At 42.7% G+C, this 21698-nt stretch overlaps 2 protein-coding genes across 3 annotated transcripts; one reads left to right on the plus strand and one right to left on the minus strand.

The window, feature by feature from the left end:
- The first annotated feature begins 1536 nt into the window (after window positions 1-1536).
- LOC120793825 (ras association domain-containing protein 8) lies at window positions 1537-15416 on the plus strand. 2 transcript variants are annotated; one of them, XM_040134251.1, is made up of 6 exons: window positions 1537-1910; window positions 7391-7592; window positions 9244-10043; window positions 10250-10447; window positions 11302-11446; window positions 13315-15416. In XM_040134251.1, the coding sequence occupies exons 2-6, from the start codon at window positions 7490-7492 to the stop codon at window positions 13434-13436; spliced, it is 1368 nt and encodes a 455-aa protein (XP_039990185.1). In that variant the 5' UTR covers window positions 1537-1910; window positions 7391-7489; the 3' UTR covers window positions 13437-15416. The 2 variants fall into 2 exon arrangements, with proteins under 2 accessions (XP_039990185.1, XP_039990186.1); XM_040134252.1 differs by having other exon boundaries at window positions 9244-10037.
- Window positions 15417-17548: 2132 nt separating this feature from the next.
- On the minus strand, window positions 17549-20538 carry bhlhe41 (basic helix-loop-helix family, member e41). Its single transcript, XM_040131906.1, has 5 exons — window positions 20351-20538; window positions 20190-20256; window positions 19903-20010; window positions 19684-19795; window positions 17549-19303 (listed from the first exon to the last, which is right to left on the minus strand). Exons 1-5 carry the CDS (start codon window positions 20410-20412, stop codon window positions 18372-18374), a joined length of 1281 nt encoding a protein of 426 aa, XP_039987840.1. The 5' UTR covers window positions 20413-20538; the 3' UTR covers window positions 17549-18371.
- Between the last annotated feature and the right edge of the window lie 1160 nt (window positions 20539-21698).

Consider the following 21698-nt stretch of genomic DNA (forward strand, 5'->3'; position numbering starts at 1 on the left):
AAGCGTCAACAATTTCACATTCAGAATAGAAATATTCTTCACAAAGTCTTAACCGGAAGAAAGGTCACTTGAACAAGAATTCATCCCTATTTACAGCCACATTACATAGGCCATGCTTCACTCTGTATTTATATCAGTATGAATATGCAGTTATCTGTCACAAACATAATTTACTGTTAGTTATAGTTTGCAAATGTGAATTTAGTGTGATGAACCTGTTCCTTCTGTATGTTAACCTGTAGATACAATGAATATAATAATTTAAAATAGCCAATAGCAAAATGTATAGATCAGGTACAAAATTTCAACCTTAGAACATTGACATTGGTATAAAATGACTAAAAACGCCAGAGAATACAGCTGCCTCATTTTGCATAGAGAGATGCCATAATATACATGAAAAATAATGGATTTTTAAAAAGTGTGTGTGTGTGTGTGTGGGGGGGGGGGGGGTTATTTATTTATTTTCTTTTACAGTAGACATTCTGGCATGTCATTGCAGGAAAGTTTGTTTTGCCAAAAATTGAAATGGCAGTTATGAAAATAATTATTTCACTTATATAAAATGCTCATCTTTCTGGCCTTAGAAGAAACTTAAACTCTGTAATCAGGGTTACAGAATGAAACTGTAACCCTGGTTTAACCAGACTTGACGAGTAAGAGCACTTAAACCTGCTGATAACACCACCCCCAGGTGCTGGAAACACAGCAGAGTGCTGAGAAAAAGACCACATTTAGAGTAGGGACAGTTACAGCTGACATTTTATTACAACGGGAAGTTCTCCTCAGTCACAAGAGGGCGGTAAGCCTCCATTTATACATGGTCCCAAAGCTAAAGCTTCACAGCTGCTCCAGTTCGATATATGTTTTAATTCCGCTACATCTTGTCCTTATGCAGGCATAAACAATGTGTCAAGTGAAGGATAAATATTAGTCTTTTTACAGTATAACCCGTGTAAATCCACTGTTTAGTCCTAAATGACTGTTTATGAATAAATGAATATGATTATGAATTTCTTTCATAATGTGTAATAAAAATAGTGTTTTTGTTTTTTTTTCCGGAAGATTAGTTTTAATGCAGCATCTTTGAATGAATGCAATGCACAACTCCATTTGCTCTGAAAACAGATCCGTTACGAGCAACTTTCACTACTGCACTGTTACACTGGACTCCCAACACCACTGATCCATTTACAAATTTTCCACAAAAAAAAACATGCAGAAAGCAATCAAGTAAACTCTAAATTTCTATTAGTTCCGTTTCATGATATATTAGACTTTTGATAATAGGATTGGCCCTGCCTTGCTCACCCATAGCCACTACTGATAATATCGTATCTAAGTGCTGTAGATGAGGCTCCTTATGTCGGTATCTTATCGAGAGAGGAGTCTACGCTGTTATCCTCCTGTCGAGATGCCCTGGACGTGTAAAAGTTGGCCGTAGGTAGCCCCCCCTCCTCAGAGTGTGTTGCAGCTTTAAACAGTCCACAATGCCTTGCGGTGTCCCAGTTCCAATGCGATGTATTTACCAGCAGAAGTAACCAAACGGGGAGAGGGGCAATTTCCGCAGCCTGTCGGTGAGACCGCAGAAGACTAGCGCACGGGGTGGACAGACGCAAACTTTCGGACAGAGGACCGAAACGTCCGTTATCTGTTTCCGGAGGCGTCCGTAGCCTTGTATTCGGGTTTTTGGGGGGTTTTATTTTTTAATTTTTTTTTTTTTTGGTTTGTGTGTTTGTTTGTTTTTCAGCAGCTGAGCTTATTTTGTCGCAGTTGGCTGGAAGTGATTTACTGGGCAATGGTGAAGCGGAACAAATTTTGCGGAATTCACGTCTTTACCTGTGTTCTCCCCCTAAACTTCATTCCTATAGGGAAGGAGCACTGAGTTGAATCCCGTTTGCGCCACAAAGGTAAGACCATTACACGGACCTAATTATAGAAGAATGTGCCCGTTGTAGTTGTGCGGCTGAGATAACGGAAACATTTCTGTAGTAGAATAGTTCGGCTACTCTGTTGAGCCCGCTACAGCCCATTATCGCCATTTCTTCAGCCCCGTCCCACTCGACACCAACTGTATGAGGTAGAGTTGCCATTTCATGCTAAATGGCAGTAATGTAATATGTCTTTAAAGGACGTTTAGTGCCGAAATATCAAGCTAATGCTGCTTTTAATTGCGTCCATATCTGTCAGTTGGCGAAGCAAGACCACTTATAAGCAGTGTAATGTGTTCCGGGTTGATTGTGACTTTATCATCTTGCAGTATTATCTTAACAGGCCAAGATGTTTAGAAGAACGCTCACTTAAAATGTTCCTCTGCCCTTTTTTTTTTTTTTTTTTTCCACAAAACTGTCTCTCATCAAGTTGAGCATCTTCTGTAAACATAAGGATCTCCCATGGTCTCAAAAGTCTTTTAATACCAGTAATCATAACATAAGCTATGTCGAGGGAAAAAATCATATACAGTTCATTCTGTCTATAGCTCCCAGTCTTCTCTACTCAGAAACATTCACCAGGTGTTGCAGGACCAACCTGTAGCGTTGCTGCACTCATCCATGGTTGCCTGTCGTACCGCCTGATGCTTTGTGATCTTCGAGGATTGCTTTAGTTTTAAAAAATAGAATCATGTAATTCAGCAGTCTTAGCTGTGTTTAACGGTGTCATGGCACCATGAAGACCCAGGCTGAAAAGAACTACCTACAGATGGGGAAAATAAATACGTTTTGCCACTTTTCTTGTGTGTCTGCCATCCCAGCTGTTGCTGCTGTAAAACCATTTCAGTTCTATAAATGCTTACATGCAAGAGTGTGATTCAGCACCAGATGATGTTTTACAAACCGCTGTAACATGTAAACCTTGGCCAGCGGCCTCTTGTTGCCCCGCTGTGCCTCTGCCCCAGTGCAGGAGCCTGCTGCCTGCCCTGCTGGCTCTTCAAAGCTGGCTAGTGAGCAGTGAATATGGCAAGGGAACAAAGGCGGCATTATTGCTGGTTGAACGTGCCGTCCAGATGTTCGAGATCCTGCCAGCACTGACCTCCCAAATAGGGGAGGCTGCTCCAGTGCCTAATAGTTTAATATCAGCCAGGCAGAGAGAGAGAGAGAGAGAAAGAGGGATGCTTGCCCCAGGGCAGGGGCCAATGGAGAACTCACAGGAGCTGTGGGTGTTGTGTGTAGCCTGACTGGATGTGGGTTTAATCCCAAACACCCCAATCTCCAAAACACAGCAAGAGTAAAAATTTGGAGTTGGAAGTAAAATTCTGTTGGCCAATGCTTGTTCCTTTTTTTGTGTGTATTTTAGTGTTACTTTGGTTCTTTAAGCAGTTGGGCTACAACACACCGTTTTCAAACAGTATCACACACAAAAAAGTGATTTTGCAACTGTCTTTTAGGTTCTCCTTAATGAACAATGTCACCTTTAATTACATATAAATTAATTATCTTTATTGCAGGCATTAAGTCATGTCGATGCGTAGAGACTAATGCTGCCGAGACACTAAATTACCTGAGGGATGCTGACACTGAAAAATACAAAAATTAATACAAATAGAAAACCACCATAAACTTTTGTTCATCATTTTAGTTTTTCAGAAATATCATCTTAAGGATTGCCCATTTCATTAATTCAGAATGTTGGGAACACAAGTGTGCTGATGTTGTAATGATTACCCATATTAAATACACTTTAGCTTGGGTGCATTTCATTGAAGTGTCATTGCATAGCTGTTGCATGCTGCATAGCCATCAAGATCACAGAGCGGACTGACCCACAGCTTTCTTATCTTTGTCATGGCCTGTTGAATTCTCACAGCCCAGGAATGCATACCCTGGATGTTATCAGTTTCCACTCCTCAGGATCAAGGCCTGTCTCTGGCAACAGTCTTTGCCGTATCCTGTAATGTTTACATTTGCAGAGAGTATTGTATACAGGCCAGGCTGATGGATTTTTGATCAGGAACTTCTTCATCTTGCTCCCGCTGCAAGACCCTTATTTTTTAGCTGCAGGGGTCCGTTCCCGATAGTGTGTCTTACAAAATGGTATACTGTTGCCACCCAGATATGCTTGAGGCTCAAGGATTATTCTGGGCTGTAGATCTCGATGACAATCTGGAAGAACTGAAAGGGAGGAAAAAGATTCCTCCAGTTTGTTCGAACCAAGTTACCACCAGTGCCTCCACAACAAACCAGCGCCTGTCTCTGGCTGCTCACAGAGGTCTGTTTCACAACAGATCTGTTACCAATTACAGCACAGTATAAATTGCTAGTAATTACATGTTACTCTACAGGGAGTGCAATTTGAATTAAAGTTTGGTTAGCAATAGGCAAGGATGTTTAAGAACTAGAACAGACCGCTATTGCTCAGTCTGTAAGAAGTATCCCATTGTCTTTAATTAACAGCAGTGTGGGGGAGTTTTGCTTGTCAGAATCCTTCTATAATAAATTTGTTACTAGTTTTCATTAGCTACTTGGATATATATTCCTCCAAACTAACAATGCCCAAATGTCTCTGCTTCGTGACATGGCTGCATTGTTTTCCACCTTAGTGAACAATTGTCAGAAATTCAGACAGGAACCAGAGTGTAATAGCATCTATTCATTGAAGTAGTACTTGAGGAACATTAGTGTTTCCTGTGAGATCATTCTTCTCAGCTTGGTACAGTTTCTGCCCTACAGGTTTTCTCCTGAGTGGAGCTCAGTCTTGGATTTGTTTTGATGTAATGAATGCCCATTTTGTTTTCCTCAGACACCCCCTTGTTCAGCATATTGCTCAACTGCATGATACGCAGGCCAGTTTTTGATGCTTGACACACTATAAATCCCCAAAAGATGCAGCACCTTTTTTTTTAAACTTCTACAGTAAAAACAGTATTTCTTCATGGTGTATGTTACTGCAATGTGTTGGTCATGTTGGAGCCCTCACAGGAGCATATGGTAGGTTGTTTACACCAGCAGCCAGTTGAAGTCTTTCCCCTGCCAGCTCAGTGTGCTCCTGTAGGCCTGGAGAGATGTCACCAGCAGGCGGGCAGGAAGGCTACTCAGTGCTGCTCACACACCTCACTGCTCAGAGAGGAATGCATCTTGAGTCAACACTACTCAACCGATACAAGACTGAAACAAACGAATGCATGCAATAAAGTCATCTGGGTTTGAGGTTTTGCTGCAGTTGATCATCTCTCAACTGAGCTCCAATAGAATTCACAGGAATTTAAGCCCTCCTCTGCCTCATGAAAAACCTCTCTGGCATAAGACGAGCGGCACAAATCAGGGAGCGGGCATCTCCCCAGGCTGTGGCTTTGATAGCTCAGAGGAATGGAGCTTGCAGTGCTCAGGATAGCACTCTTCCCCACACTGCTGTGCCCTCATCATCAGTTGGGTTTTCTGGGTTAATGTTAATGAATATAAATGTTACGAGTCTGGACCAGAGCGAGTGACATTTGTAAATGCCCCGCTGAGTCCTCTTGAGCTTGTGCAAGGAAGAGGCATTGAATCAGCCTGTTTGCTTTGTCTTTAGTGCAAATTTTTTTGTTTTTTCTATGCGTGCTTTGAATTAAAATAAAGATTTGTGACTATTCCTTATGAGACTGCAATGTACAGCAATTCATTCAGTGGTCTTTGTTAATCCCTCTGACTCAGATGCTATTAGTCTTAAAGTGTTGTTATAGGTAGTATTTTTTTTAGGAACTTCCCTCCAGTGTATCCAAACGTTTTCCCTGGCTGATTCACTGTGGCTGCTTTGCAGCAAGAACTACTCAGTCCCTATTTCTATTAAACAAAATGGTGACAGCGCCTTGGGTCACTGCAGAAAAATCTTGCAGTGTGCTGTGCATGTGTGTGTGACTGTTTTCCTGTTCCTCTCTATCCCTCAGCCTTTAATGCCATTTAAGGGCAGTCTGAATGAAGGACAAAAGCACTTTCCAACCGGCTGTGAAAACGCCAAGAATAGAGTGATCAAGACCCATGCCAATGACAAAAGTGACACACATTCACAGACTGTATGTATTGGAGTAATACAAAATTTGTGCACTCAATACACACTTGAATATTTGAAGAAATGCCAACATTTGCTGTATTTTTTTCTTTTTTTTTCTTTTTTTTTCAAATGTGAGGATTTGTTATTCATCTCTTTTTTTATGTTACACTTTTGTGTTTTTTGGACTATTAATCATGCAAAGCAAGCAATTTGAAGATGTCCCCTTGGGCTTTAGGACCCTGTTATGGGTATTTTGGACCATTTTATTATGTAAACAATTAATTGATCAATGAAAAAATCAATTGAATATCAATAATGAAAATAATCATTAGTTGCAGCTTTGGTGGTCTTTCTCCATAAATGTTACCTTGCAGCACTGTTTAATGTCTACCATATTTAGAAAAGCAGTGGGTTGTGGGTAGGACTGGCTGGTGACTTTGTGAAAGTGGATAGAGAATACGTGGGCCGGGGGAGTTGTAATTGCTGGGGGGTTGGCGAACAAAAGGACCTTTTGACTCGGTAGTGTAGGTGCAGTGAAGGTTAGATCCATGGAGAGTGATACAGATCTGGAGAGATGCCATTCATTCTCTCCATGTACACTGTCCTTGAAGAACGTTTTCAAGGATCTGTTCCTTTAAATGGGGTTTTCATACACTGTTGGTCGTTAACCTTCACAATTTTAAAATGTGCTTTTTGATAATGTGAGTAACCGGTTAACCTTTTGATATCTGCGTAGATGCTTTTTTTACACTTTAAATAGCATCTATAAATTGGTCAGTGGTCATTTCTGTGGAAACAAGCTTCATGACGACACTCCATCTTTAATGTTTTGCAGTATTTTTACTTTCATAGTATTGACTGCTCTAATAACCCAGTAGGCAATAGTGCGATCTGTTTGTGCCTGCTCCACTCTATCATGTTGTGATTCTGGCTCTCCTTTTTTCTTCTTTTTTTAATTGATATTTTCTGCCTTCTCTGTTGCACTATCTGTTCCGGTCCTCTCTGTGTCAATGAGCCCGTCTTCCTGCTCTGACTTCTCTGCTTCCATGTAATTGTTTGAACAAAAGCAGGAACTGGGCTTGGTAATGTCTGCTGGCACACTCTTCTTGCACCCCCATCAGACATGTACGTATTCACAGAGAAGAACAAAACAGCAGTGTTATGGCCAGCCAGTCCTGGCATGCCTGGCTGTCCATTCTCAACTGGGCAATCCTTACCTTAAGCTACTACTAAAATAGCCTGACTGTACCTTGTATTTTCAGATTATTTGACTAATTGTGTTAGTAGGTATTAGCACAGGCGGAACTGTTTGTATGTTTGTACATATGTTAGGACTTTATCCTTAAAGGCAGCTGAGCATTACAACCCTGGCCTTGAGCACATCCTAACTAACTGTTTCCTGTTTTCGCTCTTGTTTCCACCTCAGTGAAGTAGCCAGAGGGGCTTCAACTGCCCTGCGCCGCTGGAGCCTTCAGTAATGTCGGGGCCAACACACCACAACCGGCCCCTTCGCTTCTGACCCAACATGGAGCTAAAGGTCTGGGTGGATGGAGTCCAGAGGGTCGTCTGTGGTGTCACTGAGGCGACCACCTGCCAGGAAGTGGTGATTGCCCTGGCCCAGGCCATAGGTAAAAAAAAAAAAAAAGCTACAACAAGCAAACTTCAGATAAGAGCTGTCATCACACCTTTAAGAACTTTCTCCAATAACTAAGTTATTATGATACTTGGTTATTGCTAGATACTTTGAGTTAGCAAACAGTGTCATGAACATATGGGTCCAGTGATTGTACAGTATAGTTCTGATCTGATGGTTAGGTTATACCACAGATATTAGATTACTCTGGTGTTGTCGTCGTTTCACAGGGAACAGAGAGTAGACGGCAGTTTCCCCATTTGCTGTGCTGAATTCTTGATCAGGTGCCACTTTTTTCACCTAGTTATTCCTGTTGTTATTTAGTTACTCCTCCGTGTCACACTGATGGAGAGATGCTGATATTTCAGGTAAAGCAGCAGATGACCTACAGCCTCTCTATTCTGCCACTACATTTTAAACCAATGAAATGTCAGTTGAGTGTGGCTCTCTCAAATTTTGCTTCACTGTAGTTACAGGATAAGCGCACTGTTTAACGCTTCCATTTTGGCTTCACATCCATCGTAAAGTAATTTACAAAGGTGCTAATCTAAAATATCTAATTTATGTAACACTTTCAAAGTTCTTTTTGAGCTTTTTTATAATTAAATCTGACTTTTAGCATATCTGTTGGTTAATATGGTATTCACTTTCATTGCATTCCTGTAAAGTAGACTTTCCCAGTTTTCCTCACACTTGCAAAATTTTAAAATACAGAACCGTATGATTCATCAACCCATATCGGTAATCTGGGTACAAGGATCTCCAAAGAGAGATGAAGTCCTCATGAAGCAAACAAGTATTTGAGTCTCCTGCCTACATGTTAAGCTCCCGCTGAGATGCAGTGGGTGATAATCAGAGGCTTTATTGGTACTTTCTTGGATCTAAACACTCCCCCTTTCCCATATGGCTCCGTCAGGAACGGGGGCGCTTGAGCAGACTGTATTTACATCACTTCCCACAAAGCGCAGGGTAGGGGGAGGGAAAGTCTGACTCATCTCTCTGTCTCCTGCCAAACTTAGAACACAAAACTTCTGAGCCCCCTCCTCTACCTTTTTTATATTTAAAAACATATACACTGTGTTAATTCAACATTGATTTGGTACTCTGGCATTTTACAAGTGTTTCTGTTAACAAACTACAACAAGCTTGTGTCTAAGTTTCTCTAAACATCATTAAGCAATTTATTTGTTATAAACGTTGAATCACATGCATTGTGAAAGGGTTTCTCGTAGTAGTCAACCCACTGAGAAATAACACCTCAAAACTGTAGATCTACGCAGCTCTCATACTCATTTAGCTTATTCTTCTGTTTTCCAGCCGGCATTTTTTCTGTATGGTTGAGACTGTAAGCTGTTTTCAGAAACCACAGCTTGTTGAAATTTTTACTTTTCAACTTTTAGGTGGAAAAATGATTAAACTCGACACCAATGGGATGATATTCTTGCTCTGTGTATGCTGAATATTTAAGAAGACAGTTGTTTGCAGACATGCTATCCTAACAGTTCCATACGTTGGTGGTATATCAATGCTGTGTTTCTGTGTTTTGGAGTCTTTCTACCGTCTAGTGGTCAAATTTGCTTAAAGCTTTTTTAAATAAATGTCAAAATCAAATTTAAAAGTGTGTTATTCTGTTGTGATATTTACAGGTCGCACTGGGAGATACACTCTGGTAGAAAAATGGCGGGACACCGAGCGCCACCTAGCCCCTCACGAGAGCCCTGTGGCTTCTTTGAACACCTGGGGCCAGTATGCTGGTGATGTCCAGCTGATCCTGCATCGCACAGGCCCCTCCCTGACTGAACGAGCCCCCTCAGAAGGACCCACCCTGAGGGGACCTGAGCGTGGGCTGCATCGGCAGAGCCTCCCACCCCTCGCAAAGCTTCGTCATCCGAACGATCGCTCTCTCCGCCGCCGTGAACCGCGGCGCAAGTCTCTCACATTCACTGGAGCACCCAGAGGCCTTAGGGAGATACTGAGCGGAGGGCGGATCGGTGAGGCTGAGGCTAAACGAAGACTTCTCTTGGGAAACGATGGGATTCACCACCATGGAGGACTGGCCATGGGGACCACATCTCCTGGCCTGTGGGCCTGTCGCATGGAAGATCTGGTCAGACTGGTCGGTTTACAGAGAGAGACTCTCAGCGTGCTGGAGAAGAAGCTCGAGGCCTATGAGGCTGAGCTGCAGCCCTGGGCTGAGGGGAGAGGGGGGCGAGGAGGAAGGTGCATTGGGGACCCAGGTGCAGGAGGAGGGCTGATAGAGGAGATCCTGAGGCTGGAGAAGCACCTGAGGAAGAATGACGTGGAGATGGAGGAGGAGGAATTTTGGGCCACTGAGCTACAGATTGAGCTAGAGAGTGAGAGACAGCTTGAAGAAAGACTACAGGAGCTACGAGGACGGCTGCAGGGCTGTGAACTGGAGATTGAAGAAAAGCTGACAATGGTACAGGTGTGCTATCTCTGGAAGAGTTTCAGGATAAAAAGAAAATTATTTTTCTAGCAAGTTTTGTATATATAACCAGCTAAGAATCTAAGAATAGATGTTTCTTTTTCATCATAGTAGTTTGATTTTACCAGAGGTTCGATTGATGTTTGTATATTGTAGTAGGTGGTTTTCTTCTTTTTCCATAGATGTTTGTCTCATTGTTCCATCAGGGTGTGGAGGCAGGCCTGGAAGAGGAGCGGCTGCAGAGAGAGCGGCAGGAGACCCAGTGGGTCAGTGAGGCAGAGGCTCGGGCTCAGGTCCTCAGGGTTAAAGCAGAGCTGAAAGCCCAGGAGAGACAGGCTGTCCAGCTGGAAAGCAGCTGCAGAGCTGTGGACAGGTCACTTGGACAAAGCAGCAAAAAACTGCAGGTGAGATGCATTCAAACACCTATTTTTTCACTAACCTGAGTTTTTTTTTTTTTTTAAAACAGTGCTGCAGGGTGAGAGATGACGGAGACCATCCTTCAGCAAGAATGCATTTAAGAATCTGTCCACCTGAAATGTCCGTCACCATGGTGCTAGATCACTGCCAGTTTAAAGGGGAACTGATTTTTTAAATATACATAAAAATGTACAGGTCTTTCCCTTTGTGTCTGATAAATTGTCTGACATATTGCCTAAGTGATGCCACTTGAATGAACATTGGTTGGGTCTGAAGTATACAAGTTTGTGGAGTGTGTGAAGGGTATGAAGTTAGAAATAAGTTTATCAGACCTCTGTAGCCTGCTCCTCATCTCTGCTTGATGCTAGCAGATAGAGGCTACAGTAGCTGCTGCTAGCACAACACACCCGAACCTTCAACCGAACTGTCAGTGAGTCGGTCAGTTGAAATTGTGGCTAATGTAGGTGTAGGTCGTTCTAATCCTTTTTTATTTTTTTTTTTTTTTTTTTTTTTAGCTGTTGTGAATCCCACACTGTCATAGGAGTGTAAAGCTAAATCGGTGGAGGACTTTTTTTAAGTATGGGTAAACAAAATGATAATTAACACAGTATGAGTATGTTCATGCCAGCACTAGACACCTGATATCTTTTGATGCTGTTGAATAATAACCGAGACTGACAAAGGACTTGAAGAGTTAAAGTAATAATGCTACTGCCTGGACATCAAAATACTCAAAACACAGTTTCATATAATCAGTGCCTGTAGAAGTCGGATTCGAGCTGCTGGTAATGCTATACAGTTTACTGAAGGCTCACTCTCTGTTGGTGCTGTTTCGTTAAAGGACATGCAGCACGAGCTGGAGCAGCTGACCAAGGAGCTGAGGCAAGTTAACCTGCAGCAGTTCATTAAGCAGACTGGCACCAAAGTCACAGTGCTGCCGGCTGAACCGACGGAGGAGGAAAGTAGCCACAACAGTCATGATATAGGTAATGTCATTTTGTTACACAGGCTTTAAATGGGTGGATTGTTTTCTCTCTTGAGGAATATCCTATGGTGTTAAAGATTTAACTCATGCCACAAGACATGCTTCATATATAAGAGTACAGCAACAGACATTGCTACATTTCCCAAGGTAACTGCCGTTGTTGACATAAATGATAAACAGGGAACTGACCTTGTAGGTACAGTATGTAGTCAGGGACATATAGGGGTCAGTTAAGTCTAACGGAGCTGAACCGGTATGACCAGAGACAGGAAGCACAACTTAATCCTATGTCAAAGTGCCAGCTATCTGTGGACAAACGTTGCTCTTTGGTTGCTGTTCACAGAGGCCACGAGTGGTTTATTTTTGTTAAAGTGTATGAAGTGCAGTTTGCCTGCGCCTTGGTAGTCATTCTGTTCAATCGAGGCACTTATTACTTTTCTACCTCATGCCTTGACAGCCTACTGAGAGAAAATGACTCAGCTCAGGGTTTGTGTGTGTGTGTATGTGTGCGTGTGTCTGTGCGTGTGTCTGTGCGTGTGCGATAGAGAAAATGGGGAGGGGGCAGGGGTAGTGGAGAGTGTAATATTAGTTTTTACCCACTCCTGTGGCAGTTATAGTCTCCATGCCAACAGCTGCCTGGATACAGGCAGACCTGGCGTCATTCATTCACTGTACTTTCTCTGTTTCTTCGTCACTCCTTCAATCACACACTATCACATGCTCAGCAGTTTCTGTGATGGGCTCATCGGACCAAAGCTCTGGCATCCTCAGGAGACCGGCATGTGTTGTAACTTGGGACATAACCACCAGCTCGTAAAATTAAGCTTAGAAGCAAAGAGCTGGATACCCAAGCTCGCAAAACAAAGTTTATAGGCCTAAACAGAAATGTAAAAACTTATAAGATAAACCTGCAAGCACAGAAATTAATGTCTAAATCCAAATGTACAAACATAAACATTAAGTTAATGCTCTATTTGTTAGCACACCTGTGAATAATTTAGTATTACACATGTCTAATGCTTTTAAAACTCATGTTAATTGAAAAAATAGCATTGTTAGTGTGCAAATGCTGTATAATGACTTGAATTTGAGAAAAACAAAATTTAAATCCAGTCTACTCCTAAATGAATTGCATGGTTGTGTGAAACAGGGAGAAGCATGTGGAGTGCTAACAGTGATCGTTAAGGTTACACCTACTGGATTTGATTTTGGTTCAAATCTGTAACACAACAGTGAACACAATCTCAATCAAACTTAGATATATGACCATTCCCAAAAGATTTTTTTTTTTTACTGTATGACATGGACTTCATCAATGCATAGTTTAGAGTAGTGGGACTCTTTATTAAACGACATGGTAATGGTTTTCAATTATGAAAAGTAACGATTCGAGTGTTCATGTCCTTCTAGTAACCTTCCAGTTCCCGTGTGTAAAATCAGCAAGAACTGTTGTGCCGGGCTTTAAGATCACTGCATCTGCTGATTTGCTGCACCGCTCAGTAGTGCCCCCTGGTGGCACTATAGCAGAGCGATATCATGTAGCATACACAGGACTCAGTAGTTTTTAATCAGGGAATTTATTGGTTTAAAGAAATAAAAAAGCACATTTAAAACAAGGTAAATTCACTTTTTACTCTAAATCCTTTGCACCAAACATCTCAAATACATTTAAGCACAAAAGTTTATTCTTGATCTTTTGAAACAGTAGTTTGGCTTTTTCCACAGATTTCTACCAAATGTTAGTGTGTTCATCAGTGAACGGAGTTTACTCAGCTGCTACATGCCAAAAATTATTAAAGTTTGTTTAGTTTTTTTTAGATTCAGAGTATTGTTTCCAATGTTTTTTCTTTTCACATGCTTTCTTCTCAGATTTAGTTCCCCTCTCTGGCTCATTGAAGCGCCCTGTGTCCTCGCACCCGATGTCCAGTCACCTCCGGGTCCTCCACAGCCCTCTCAGTTCTGGCCTGAACCCAGAGGGGATCTATGTGTGAGACAGTTCTGAATGGAAGGAACACATCTTGTCTCCCTTCCAGAGCCCATTTCACCCCAGAACCCATTTATATGTGGATATCTTAGTACAGGATACCTCAGTCGCACACTACTATGCACTGTTGTTTCAATTACCAGGAGGCAGCCTTGAGTGTGAAGACTCAAATAGTGAAGGAAGGATGTTGATCTTGAAATTGAAGTAATGGATGCACTTGGTGGTAATGAAAGATAGTTAGAAGTTATGGCATGAAGAAAAAACACAGCAGTACAGTCTGAACATGTCAGGACTTTCTAAACATCAGGCTGTTGTGGACTTCTTTCACAAACATATCCACTTAATGTACTTTTACTCTCAATTTAGTACCTGCTGAATGATTTGTATTATTTTCTCACAACCATCATGATTCAAAACTATTGCCTTTTGAACAATATTCTTGAGAATCTTGGTATTTGAATCTATGAACTCTATATCTTTGAAATCATATGTTATTTCTGCAGTGAATACATTTACCTGGCGTAATGGCTGGTTCTTATATGAGTTATGAAGGATCCACTTGTGTTTGTAGGAAAACTATGTATAGAGTCTATCATTTTGCATATCATTACCATTCCTGTAGCTCTGACTGTCTGTTCATGTTGAAACTATGCACAAATGGTTAATAGTTTTGTTACTGAAGAATGTTACTGTCTGTATGTACCAAAACGATGGCTTATTGTAAAATGTTTTCTTACTTTTCAGCTTTATTTAGTAAATTTCTATATTTTATTACAAAGCGGTGAATACACAGTTACGAAAATGCAGTGCCCTCATTCCCGCAGTAATATCTGCATATTGAAACAGTGTTAATTATCATCTTAAGCCGTTTTTTGGTGTTAAATGACTACACAAAATATTTTTGCCAAATGTATTATGCTTGTTTCTCTGTAAGAGTCGGTGGCCAAAGATTAGCAGCTCTTGTTGCATGATTGTGATGTTAATATAGCCATATGAGGATGTGCAGTGCACCCACAGTACAGTAAAGGAGTGAGTTGAATCAAAAAATAGTGGCATGAAATAATACAATGATAGCTACAGCTACATTGTGTATGTATGTGTGAGTCAGTGATGCAAGAGACTTGTATGTATGTGTCTTTGTGTGGGGCTGCAGAGTCCGAAAAGCCCCTCCTAGGCTGTAGTTCAGCTGCGAATCCCATCAAAGTGCCTTATATTCATTCCACAGGCGGTGTATTCAAGTAATGTACAGTCGAGCTTTAGCAGAGACATTGAAGCAATGATCATAGTCAGTTTAGTTAAAATGTTGGTAGATGTATTAGTGCCACGTTGCTGCACGGAGAGAAATGGCAATAGAGCGGCAACAAAGAGGAACCTATAATTATCTTTTATCTGCCAGTATTTTGTAGAAATGTCAGTGGAAAGAACATTATTGAGAGTGCTCTCCGCTTTGCTACTGTATTATTGTCACCAGGATACTATGTGCTGCAAGGTGCATTCACATTTAATCTGATTTATTTCTTCTCACGCAACACATACTGTATACCGTGGTTTGGATCAGCACTGTCAACCAAGAATAAATAGTTGATGTGATACCGAGGGGAAGTCCACCCTGTTACATTCAGTGTCTACAAAAACACAAAAACACACAAACACATCATCGCTACAGCGTGTGTCTGCTTTTCAGTTTAAGCAGAGACCCGTTTTAAAATTCTTCAATTTAAGCTAATCTGTGATAGTCCATGTATTGAGGTGGATTTTCCCTTTAAGAAACCACTTGTGTGCATTTTTTTCCACCCTGAGACGTAGCTGTGGTTGCTGTTTACAACTGTATATGTTCTAGAGAACTCTTAAGATGTTGACTGTACATAACCTGTTTTTATTTTTTCCTGCCTTAATATACTGCAAAGTGTTGACGGATGTACGGCTGTATGTGGCTGCTGATATGACTTGGATTGCATGATTCAATAAACCATCTGACAAAATTAAATGTGTCACAACTGGTGCTCATGATAACTCTTAAGTGTTCGCCTGTGGGTGTAAATCAGAATGAAGTTGTGCCGTGTTGTGCAGTGTGGGCTCTAAATGTTTTTCCAAGTTTTTCACCATTAGATGGCGACATTTACTCAGTAATGGTAGAGAGGTGGCCACAACATGGCTGGGAGAGAATGAAGGGAAAACCACTTTTTTTTTTTTTTTTTTTTTGCCACAGAAGAATGAGGTGATAAATGTTGTCAGCATATAAAATGCATATTCAAGCGGTTCATTGACAACATTTCTTCATATGAGGTGCATAAGAGGAAAGTTTCTGGTAAAATAAAGACAAAAAATACATCTGCTTAAGCTTTCAGAGTTGCTCTCTGGTGGAGGAAGATCCTGGAAGAACCTTGTGGAAATTTGAGCTGAGAAAGAAAAAGTGAAGTTACCTTTGGTGAAAATGGGGGGTGTGTTTCATCACTACACAGCGAATTTACCGAAAAAAACAAAAAAAAACGACTCACCTTAAGGCAACATGCATACTTTTCCTAAACCTTGAAAGTCATAAGTTGGCACTAATTGGACTGTACGTTGCCAAGATCTCTAGAAAGCACAAAATCAGGAGTGATGTAATTATTCATAAAGATTAAAATAATATTGCAGTGAGCCAGTTAATGTCAACAACAAAGACTGGATTTACTCCTGTTTAAAGCTTTTGACTAGTTGGGAAGAGGCCCGTTGTTTTTCATCAGCCTGTACAGACTGAGGGTAATCTCACTTCATCATCCTTTTATCACATGACATTTGTTTAAAGCCTTGGCTTACTGTACATTCCTCGGCTGTGACCTGTCAGCTGATTAAGTGTTAGTAACAATACAGTTCATCTACTGGACTTCCAGATTTGTTTCTTCATAACCGCTGTTAGTAATACTGTAATTCTGAACTATTTGTCTCTTGCATTTCTTACAGTGTGTATTGTTTCCCATGATCAAAAAATGATACATGTAGGTATATGATGGATTCACACATGCACACTGAAGTTGTAACGCATTTGATCATCTGAGATTATAAACATGTACAGAATTTGTGATAAATAAGAAGAAGCCTGCAGACTTTGGTTTTGATATTTATTTTACAACTCATCAGCAATAATTTAGAACAGCATATGTGTAAAGCATTAACGAAATGTGCAACAGTTGCTCAGTTAAATCTTAAAAAAAAAAATCCATTGACTTCTACGACATAGACATAGACATGTATACTTTATGGTATATTCACAAAAATATTTACAGACACACATGCCACTTTATATAACAGTTGATAACAGATTTGAGGCAAAACCAGCTGAAGAAAACTACAAAAGCAATGTCATGTATGCAAAATACAATGAAAAATAATTTATTTATTCAGTCACGTGTGAAATTTAAAAAAGCAGAACAACACTACACTTGCAGGAATTAATCTCTTAGAAAACAGGCCAAGATAAAGTTAAAGTTCCTAAAACAGCAATGATCATAACTGATGGTCACATGACCACAGTTTCTTTCCCACCTTTGTCAAAATATTTGAAAAGCGAGGTTTTACATAATGATAGCATATAACACAGAATCAGAGATAGTCTGGCGTGTTTTGGGGTGTCGGGGTTTTTTCACTGCTAATTATGATTTGAAGGTTTTTGCCTTGAAAGAGCTGCGAATGAGCAGTGTTTTGTTAAAATTACTTGATCACCATTTTACTGCATGAAATCATCACAAAGCATCTGGTATCTCCGCTCCCTCTTTTAAATTGAAATGACTTTTTTTTTTTTTTTTTAATTACAAGACAACTCAATACAATAAAATGGTTCAAAGAGAACTACAGTGATTGACTTTCAAAATAATAAGGTGACAGTTGGGGGGGGGGGGGGTCAAAGCAGAAAAAAGTGCACTTTACGCCTCAAAGAGTAAAGATCATCCTACGTACAAACTTTTAACAGCTGGGAAAATACAGGTACATTCAATATCAAAGATCTATAAGGTGCTATCCTACAATGTTTCCTGGAGGTACAGGAGGTCACTGCATCTCTATGCAGAAATGCCTCATTCAGGGGATGTACAATATGCTGGTCAAGCAGCCCCTTGTGAATGAAAGGTTTCTTCTTTAAGATTTTTTTTTTCCTTCCTGACACTAACAAACAAGTAAAGGAAACCAGAGCAGATTCAGATTTGTAAATATGAGATGAGGGATCATACCTCTCCGTTTATGTCATTATTATCAATGTGCGATTGTTAAGGTAGCTGAGTCATGAATTTGTTGTTAATGATGAAGATGGTGCGAGTGTGTGTGTGTTTGTGTGTGTTGTGTGTTGTGTGTGTGTGTGTGTGTGTGTGTGTGTGTGTTGGGGGGGGGGGCAATCATCTCTTCTCAGGAGGGACCGTGATGTGCCTCCCAATAGGCCTACCCCGTGCAAAGTTGGGGATGAGGTACTGTAGGTGTCACACTTCCAGGCGCACTTCTTTTATAGGCCCATTTAGTGCTCATTTACATGTTAATGAACCAGACTGTCTTCCAGGTAATAATATTTATGGTCAGAATCAGCCAAGCTCTTAATAACCTTGGCAGAGGTCAGTTGCAACTTCATACATCCAAAAGAGACTCGCTGATTGGGATATTTCGCACTGTTGTAGTACTCAAAGTTTTGGCACCAATGCTGCCATTTTCAAAATACTTTATCAAAGAGGATAAAAAAACTAACTCCAGCACAACACGGTCGTGTACTGGTGTCAATCATTGTCGATAATCATTCAGATTGATTAATCTAGCATAAGTGCAAAAGGCACGCGCCGTCACAACTGTCCCCTGTTTCGCAAAGATCTTGTACACGAGAGACTCTCCTGTGGAACCTCGTTTTAAAACCAGCCTAATTTTTAAAAAAATGAAAATACATCAATTTTCTCAGCAGAATGCACAGAGAAGTGACTCGGACAAATTAGCTCGTTTGACAAGCGGGAAACTGATCGTGCGGGGTGCCCTTGCTCTCCTGGGACGTGTCGGCGGCGTCACCCTCCCCGTCGTCACTCGCGAGACTTTCCTCGCGCTCCTCGGGTGAGCCCGCCTCGGCCTCGGGTGACCCGTCGCTGTCTGGAGAGTGGGAGTCCTTGGCCTGAGGGGAGGCCCCAAAGTGCGCAGACAGGCCGGGGAAAGCGGCCGCGGCCGCGGCGGCGGCGGCCGCCGCTGACGCGTGTGCGGGGTAGAGCCAGGGGAAGGGGGACGCAAGAGCGGCCGCCGCCGCCGCCGGGTACACGTACTTTTCAATGTTGCTTTTGTCGAACAGAGGCATATAGGACGCCGCGGCCGAGGGGTTGATGAAGTAGAAAGGCATGCAAATTGGCGTCTGCTGTCCCACACTGCTTATTCCCATCAGAGAGTTCATTAATGCCAGGTCGGGCCTGGTGGGGTCCGCGCCCCCCAAGACGCTCCCAGGCCAGTTCATCTTTGGTTTTTTGGCAGCGCGCTCGTCTCCAAACTCTTGTTTGATCTTCACTGCCTTGGCTCCCTGCGCCTTGTTGCGCTCGCATTCTTTCTCTTTGCCGTCGCTCTTGTCTGCCTCGCCCCCGTATCCACTGTCCGTGTCCGTGTCATTCTCGTTAAGCTCCCCGCCCTGGGTCCTCTGGATGACCGGGACACAGTTGGCTTGGCCGTCGGCTTTCTGCCCCTCCGGCGCGTCCCCGGCGGGTAGCTGGTGCTGGAACTGCGCCAGCACCTTGTGAAGGTGATTGATGAGCTGCGCGCACCTCTGCTCTCGCGTCGTCCAGTTCTCAAACTGACTCAGGTACTGCAGGACCTCTTTGGCACAAGCCTGGAACCCGGAGTGGAAGGCGTCCAGATCGGCGTGAAGGGAGGATTTCATCGACCGGTCCCCTGCGAGACATGCAGTTCAAAGATTACTAGAGCATTATTCTGTAAGGTTTAGCTCATTATATATCAACGGCAAGATCATGCGGACGCGTATCAACAGCACGTTTGCGTGTCTGCGGACGAACAAAGTGAACGGATCCTCTTCTATGTAAATCTGTCAAATAAGGAGTGTTATTTTTCTGCTGTGGTATTCTCACAATCATCCTCCAACTACACTGTATTTGTTCGATCCGTGTACATTTTCTGCTACTGCAAACCGACTTTCTCTACATGGGGACTGATCAAGTTTCACGTAATCCCAGCAGTTTAATAAAAGCAGCCCACCAAGAAGCGCGGCTTACTTACGAAACGCGTCTGTCAGCCTCATGGGTTCTTCATCTTACCGTTCTGCAAAGCGATAATCTTCTGGTGCTGCTGCTCGGTGACAGCAGTCAGCGCGTTTAAATGTTTCAGCGTCAACTCCAAGACAACCGCTTTCTCCAAATGCCCCAGCGTCTATGGAGAAACACAACGGTGCGGTTGGCTGTCTACGAGATCTCGGTCATGTAAAACCAGGGTCGTTTAAAGCACGTAAAAACTTTTCTGTGGTGTCGTGATCTCACCGACAGCTTCAGATGTTCGGGTAACAAATCCTTCAGCTGCCCGATACATTCGTTGATTCGGTCCCTCCGCTTCTTCTCTATCAACCGGTGCGGTAACTTGTATGCGTCCTGCCGGCAAAAAAAAAAAAAAAAAAACACAAGCGTTTACTGCGTTAAAACAGAAATATGCGTGTGAAAAGTTGTAGCGTGCAGCATACGAATTGCGTGTAAGGCTACCGAGCACACAGATGTTGGTTAATCCAAACAATAAACAAGGTTTTCGGATTCCTGGAAGAAACCGCGCTCACCTTCCCACCATCCTCTCGTTTTATTCCTCTTTTGGATTTGCACATGTAGAGAGAGGGGTAGTCCACCCTGAAGTAAAGAGGAAAGTGTCCGGTTACTCACCGGGCCGTAAGGACAGTTCGCCCGACATAGTTTGACAGAGTTTGCCAGAAGCGACACTTACCCCAGGAAATCTGCGTGCTCCATGAACTGCCTGTCCTGTAGATGCGGTATTCTTTCGTCCATCGCTTCTCCGCTGCTGCTTCTCCGGCTCCGGGGGCTTCTCTGGGGAATGTTTGTGACTCTACGGTCCACGCGCGGGCGGCTGAGGGGAAGTGATGCACAGTGCGTGTCCTCCGGTGGAGCTGCGCTTCAGACTGGCGGTCTATGGATCCCCGAGCTGCCACTTTGCAAAAAAAAAAAAAAGCCGTCGGTGTTGTGGTTAGAGCGCACGCGCGCCTCTGGTGGGGAACAGCTTCCGACTCACGTGTAGCCTGCACCAGCACAAAGTCCGGCAATTAGACCTTCTCTGTGTTACCGCCGCCGCCGCCGTTCCTATGGCGATGGAGTCCAAACGATTTGTGACCGGGTTGCCGAAACGTGATTCACGCGCAGAACGTAAGAGGGCGAACGGCGGCACAGGGCGCGAGGAGACACAGACCGATAATCCACAAAAGCAATTAGTTGGCTACAGCGGTGTTTTCTGAATCTGACCTTATTGTCGGTCCCCAGAACTTCGCGGCTCGCGCTTGTGTAGCGGTAACAAGTGGAGTGTTCTAGTGGGAATAAATAATCAGGCAGAAAGGGCCAGACTGTCTTGTGCATATTCAGTGAGGGAAGGAGCCTAAAGGTCCTAAGTGTCGCCCTCTTTTAAACATAGAGCAGTTTTTTTACTGCTCATTAAAAAAAAAAAAAAAATCAAATTCCGTCTAGAGGAAAGAAACTCGAAACTTCCTGACCTCTCCAAAACCAAAGAGCAGCCATGCTGATCTCTAATAACGTGAATCTGACACGGAGCGTGAACGCGGGGCGACCTCTCTCAGACTTTCAAGGTGTGCGCGCGTGCCCGCCGGGCGCGGTCGCGCGCGCCCGCCACTTTCGGCGTTGTTGCCCCGGAGCAGGGCAGGGTAACCCTGCTCATACGTCTCCAGTCGTCCGGAGCTGCGTTGTCAGTAACCATGGCACCGGCCCAGCTGTGTGCCCGAACACGTGCATCTCGGGTCTCTATTAATCTCAGCATGGGCGCCGCTCTCCCACCTTCAATCTGAGGGTCTTTTGTCTAAGAATAAAACAATAATGTGACGAACACCGGCGGGATAATCGCTAACTGAAGTTTTATGACTTTGGCTTTTAATCTGTGTGATCTCCAAAAACAATTTATATCTAAAGAATGATCGGATTCTCCAAAAATAATTGAAAATCACTCAATTCGTGATGTTTTTACTCTATTCAGCAATGATGAAGGTAAGCAAGGTTTGGGTATTTCCATCAAAATGTGTGTTACTACAAATTACAAAATAATTATAAATGTA

This window comes from Xiphias gladius, chromosome 8 (genome assembly GCF_016859285.1).
Source record: "Xiphias gladius isolate SHS-SW01 ecotype Sanya breed wild chromosome 8, ASM1685928v1, whole genome shotgun sequence".
Lineage (NCBI taxonomy): Eukaryota > Metazoa > Chordata > Actinopteri > Istiophoriformes > Xiphiidae > Xiphias > Xiphias gladius.